This window comes from Polistes canadensis, unplaced genomic scaffold, assembly GCF_001313835.1.
Source record: "Polistes canadensis isolate GaletaPanama2010 unplaced genomic scaffold, ASM131383v1 scaffold_407, whole genome shotgun sequence".
Classification (NCBI taxonomy): domain Eukaryota; kingdom Metazoa; phylum Arthropoda; class Insecta; order Hymenoptera; family Vespidae; genus Polistes; species Polistes canadensis.
In genome coordinates this window covers 30,415-36,270 of record NW_014569954.1, presented here as the reverse complement: position 1 = coordinate 36,270, position 5,856 = coordinate 30,415, and the positions used below count along the sequence as shown (strand labels likewise).

The 5,856-nt window shown below is 34.8% G+C and overlaps 1 protein-coding gene across 1 annotated transcript in view; it reads left to right on the top strand.

The window, feature by feature from the left end:
* The window catches only part of LOC106792337 (probable multidrug resistance-associated protein lethal(2)03659), a 33,272-nt gene that overhangs the window by 11,835 nt on the left and 15,581 nt on the right, over window positions 1-5,856 (top strand). Inside the window, exon 4 of the mRNA XM_014758714.1 lies at window positions 2,828-2,981. Within this exon, the coding sequence (XP_014614200.1) occupies window positions 2,908-2,981 (74 nt within the window). The 5' untranslated portion in view covers window positions 2,828-2,907. The remainder of the gene's footprint in view (window positions 1-2,827; window positions 2,982-5,856) is intronic.

Here is a 5,856-nt window from a genome sequence, read left to right as displayed (position 1 = left end):
TAAATAATAATAGTTTCTGTTAAAATGAATTATTGTTTTTCTTTTAATCAAGGTTCACTATTTTTGACAATAAATAAAAAAACGGCGTGCCATAAGCATCAAGATTCGATTTAAAAACGCCGCGCTTATACGCCGGTACATATGGCCAAGAGGAAAAATTCTCGCTATCGAATGAAAAAATAGAAAGAGAGAAATATCGGTTTCTTTTCTTACTCGCACTCGCATACAGAACGCTCAACAATCGATGGCCAAAACAAAAATACTCGCTATCGCATAAAAAAATGGAAAGAAAGAAATATCCATTTTTTTTCTCACTCACACACTCACATTCACGACCGAGAGATCTGAAGATTGTCGAAGCCTCCGTTTGTGAATTAGTGCACACGGACGCTCGCACACACACTAGCCCGCTCGCGTGTAAGACCGACGAAGAGGCGGGACTTGTCCCCCATTCTTACAGTCACGTTTTACCATTATTTCTCGCTTATTTTTGCAAATACGAAGATACTCCTTAAAACATTTTTTATGTATTTTTCAATTGTATACAACTTTTGTTTGAAACATTTTTCGATTAAATCCCTAGATTCTAAGATACGGCCATTTTTTACCATTTCAGACCCTTTTTCTCATAAATGGCACATAATTAGCACCATTCAATTCAGCGTCGTCGAATTACCATTATATCAAAAATTCACACTCTAGTATGAAAAAATGGAAGTTTGACTATTTTTGACTAATCTAATCAATGATTGGTTATCCAATGGTATTATTCAACCATCATTATCTGATTACGCGTGTCCGGTCGTACTAGTAAAGAAAAAAGACGGTAGTACAAGGCTTTGCGTAGACTATCGAAACATAAATAAGAAAATAGTGAAGGACCGTTATCCGCTTCCGTTGATTGACGATCAGTTGGACGCGCTTCAGAATGTAAATGTTTTAAGTACGTTGAATTTGAAAAATGGATTTTTCCATGTACCATTGGAACAGGAAAGCAGAAAATATACATCGTTTATAGTTTATGATGGGTGATACGAATTTTTATACGTTCCGTTTGTGTTATGCAATTTTCCCTCAGTTTTCCAAAAATTTATTAATGCTGCGTTGAAGGAATTAATTAGTAAAAAGATAGTATTAACATACATGGATGATTTAAAAAGAAAGACCGTGAATCCGGAATAGAATATTTACGAGAGGTAATTCGAGTCGTCGAACAATTTGGGCTAAACATTAAGTGGTAAAAGTGTCATTTCCTCGAATCGCAAGTAGCATTTTTAGGATATGTGATTGAGAACGGAAGGCTTCGATCTTCGAGAGGGAAAACGGAAGCAGTCATGAAGTTCCCGCAACCTTCGAGCGTAAAGCAAATTGAAAGTTTTCTGGGGCTAACAGGATTTTTTTAAAATTTATAGCTAATTATACCCTGATCGCATGGCCATTGACGGATCTACTAAAAGCAAGTGTAAAATTTGATTTCGGGGAGAAGCAAAAGAAGCGGTAGAGCAGTTGAAGCGGACCTTAAGCAATAAACCAGTGTTGAAAATATATAGAGTTGGAGCCAAAACAGAATTACATACTGATGCTTCTATGTAAGGTTATGGTGCAATCTTATTGCAACGCGACGAAAGTAATGATAAATTTCATCTGATCTACTACGCGAGTGGTAAGACTACAACGGCTGAAGCGAAATACATTAATTACGAACTCGAAGAATTAGCGATAGTAAAAGCGTTACGAAAATTTAGAATTTATCTGTTAGGTATACCGTTTAAGATAGTGACTGATTGTCAAGCATTTCGATGACCATGAATAAGAAAGACTTATGTGTGAGAGTGGCTCGGTGGGCTTTGTTATTGGAAGAGTACCAATTCGAGATAGAGCATAGGCCAGGTAAAAGTATGTTGCATGTCGATTTGAGTCGGAATCCATTGCCGATCAGCATGGTGATAAATGAAAGTGATGAGAGCGTGAATTTGAGGATTGGTAAGCCGCAGCGTAGCGATAACGAACTCGAAAAGTTTTTCGAATTGGTGCAGCGAGATGAGTATAATGATTATAAGATTAGGTATGGCCTATTGTTTAAACAAGACGAAGGGGAAATGCGACTAGTACCGAAATCAATGACCACTGAAATAATTAGGCGTGTGTACGAAAATGGGCATTTCTTGGCGGTAAAAATAGAGGTGTTAGTGAAACGGAATTATTGGTTCCAGAACATGCGTTCACAAATTGAAAAGGTTGTGTGTACTTGGGTAAGTTGTATTTTAACGGAACGAAAACATGGTAAACAGGAAGGATTCCTTAATCCCATTGAAAAGGGCAGCATACCGCTGGACGTATATCACGTAGATCGTCTAGGACCGCTAAATTCGACAAAGAAAAGTTATAGACATATCTCAGTGGTGGTAGATGCTTTTTCTAAGTTTGTGTGGTTGTATGCAGTTCGGTCAATGAGTACAGCTGAAACTTTGTCATAATTCATATTCGTTTTCGTATAATTATAGTAAACCTTTTCTCGTATTACTTTAGCGGAATAACTGATTTTTTAATTGACAAACAATATGATTTATCTTTGTCTATCTACAAGCGAAATTATAATAAAGAACTTACAGGAATTTACATCACTCATTTTATTTGTTCATGTTCTATTAATAAACAAGAAAATGTTAATTTACTGATGAATATAAGATAACTCGAGTAAATAAGCAAATGAGATAGTGTAGCATTAAATTTTTAAGTTTCATAAGATTTACGTTCATTGTACTAATAAAATTTTATTTCTTTTAGATAATTGTGTTAACAGATTGTTCTGTTTTTCTGATAACAGTTTTCCCGTTGATTGAGCCAGAATGAAGCAAGATTGAGTAAGAATGAACAGAGAATTAATTCGATTGGAGACGTTTAACTATGGACAAGAATAAGAGAAGTGAAGTGAAAAATCCACGGGAACACGCTGGTATCTTCTCCATTATTACATTCAAGTAAGTAAGAAAAAGAAAACTACTATTTAAAAATAGACATATATATATATATATAAGACTATAACTCTTATCATTAAGTGAGGATAACTAATAAACTAAAATTTATTTTTCTGAAAACCAAAAAAACGACAATTAAAGTTTATTATTCCCACYTATTCTAAACAGTTTATTTATTTATATTTATAACGAATATTCTTTACTCCTTTTCACATCTGCTTTATCTTGTATTCTCTCCCTTCCTTTGTTTATCAATCGCCACTCATTTCATGTTTAACATATCGATGTTATTAATCGATCCTTCCAACGAGAGCTGCTTGAAGTGCGACAAAACACATCAAAGGAATACATTTCCTTTACATCTCCCCCTCCCCCGGGAGAAAAGTTGTAGCAATAGTGGAGCCATGCCACTTACTTTTCTTCATTCCTCATCTGTGATTTCTTCTTCCATCTTTGAGATTGGAATCAATTTTGTACTATGGAAKAAGCCTTCTTCCGATCTTCTTCTTCCAGTTTTAATTTTATATATTGAGTTTGATATTTTCTCTATTATAGTGAAAGGTCCCACTCTTATCTCATCTAGTTTTTTCCTATTTAGTCTATTGCCATTTTCTATATAAACYCTATCCCCTATATTGAATTCGGAGAGTTTTCTATTCTCATCAAATAATTTCTTATTATAATCATGCGACCTAATACTTCTTCTTAAGGCTTCCTCTCTATCTTTGGTCCAATCTTCTTTATTTTTTTCCTCTCTTATTTCCTCTGGTAAGATACTCGTGTCTGTACCATCTATTAAATATTTTGGCGTAAAACTGGTAACTGTGTGTTCTGTTCTATTGTATTTATCTACACATTCTCTCGCAATCGTTGTCCAAGCTTTCCTCTTTCTCCCCTTTTCATTWATTCTGCATCTTATTTTATTCACCAACGTTTGGTTGAGTCTTTCATTTAACCCATTTGAGAAAGGCGTGTCTACAGCCGTAAAAATTAATTTAATATCAGCCTCCTCGAGGAACTCCTTGAAATCTTTCGAATTAATTCCTGGATATTGGTCCGTTRGAATCATCTCAATTTTTCCCATATCTAACACGTTTCCTACTAGCTTAATGAAATCGTTAGCGCTCTGAGTTTTTGATGTTAATATAAATGCATATCTTGTGAAATGGTCGACTAGTAAGTGTAAATACTTTTTCGTGGATCTGGACCCTCCAAAACCGCCAATAGTATCAATTGACATAATCTCAAACGGCTTTGTCGCCGGACCCAACTGTGACAATAGTCCAAATTTACTCTGGCCCCTTGACTTATTTCTTATACATATTTTACAGCTCCTACAGACTTCTTTAATATTCCTTGTTAAATTCTTCGCCGTGTATTTTGAACTAATTTTCCTCTGCATTTGTTTAACGCCTATATGACACCATTCTTTATGTACTTCTTTTATAATTATTTTACTAAATTCCTCTGATATAATAATTTTTTYTTTGTTCTTCATTTTCCTGTAATATACCCCATCTCTTGATACTATATCTTTCTTGTTCTTTTCTATGCTGTTCTGTTCTTGGTCTTTTTTAATATCTTCTAATTTTAATAAGTTTACTATTTTTAAAGTTTCTTCTTCCTTTTCTATCGGGTCCAATACTGGATTTCTACTCAAGCAATCTGCTTCCGTGTTTTCTTTCCCTGGTATGTATTTTATTGTAAAATCATATTGTGATAAGTAATACGCCAGATCCCCCAGTTCTTCRTCCGTTCTTGCTTTTATATTCAAGTTTTCAAGTGGTTTATAGTCCGAGTATACTTCAAATTTTCTTCCTAGCAACCAATGCTGCCAATATTTTACCGCTTCTTTGATCGCCAGGCATTCCAGATATATCGCTTTTTTTCTCTTCTGCGAATTATTCAATTTCCTCGARAAGTATGCCACCGGTTTTTCTTTTCCGTCATTTTGTAATTGTTTTAATATTGCCCCTATCTATACCTTCAAGCGATGCATCGGTATAGATTCTTATAGGTAGATCCTTATCGTATATTTCCAACACTGGTTGGGAACACAACAGTTCCTTTATTTCCTTAAACGATCTTTCGCACTCATTTGACCATACAAACTTTTCACCTTTTCTCARTAATTTATGTAGTGGATCCAGCTTTATTGAGCTCTTTGGTATATACTCATGATAAAAGTTTATCTTTCCCARGAACTGCCTGATATGTTTCTGTATTTTTGGTGTTGGAAAATTTTGTATTGCAACTAGGTTATCTTTCACAGGCCTAACTGAATTGTTTTGAATTATATGGCCGAGGTATTTCACAGAATCGGTAGCAAATGAACATTTTTTAAATTTCAACCTTAATCCTTCTTTCATTATCGCATCTAGTACTTTCCTTATATGACCTATGTGTTGTTCAAAAGTCTCCGAATAAATCAGTATATCGTCGATATAATTTACCGAAAATCCTGCTGTTCCATGTTTTCTCAATATGTTACTTAATATCTTCTGAAAAATAGCCGGCGCTGTCTTTAAGCCAAATGGTAGGCAGGTCCATTGATAATGACCCTCTTGCGTTATGAATYCYGTTTTCTTTCTATCTTCTATCCTCAATGGAATCRACCAAAAGGCAGAATTGATATCTAGTGTTGTGAAATATTTGCAATTCCTTGTTCTGGCTATCAGGTCTTCCATTAGTGGAAAAGGTTGAACTTGTGGAATAACAATTTTGTTCAGTTCTCTGAAATCGATGCAGAGTCTGGATTTTCTATTTTCTTCTTTTTTAAATGCTAAAGTCACTGGAGCAGCAAAAGGACTATAAGACTCTTCGATTAGGTTCTCTTCCAGCAATCTTGCCACTTGTTCCTCTATCTCCTTCTTGTCCT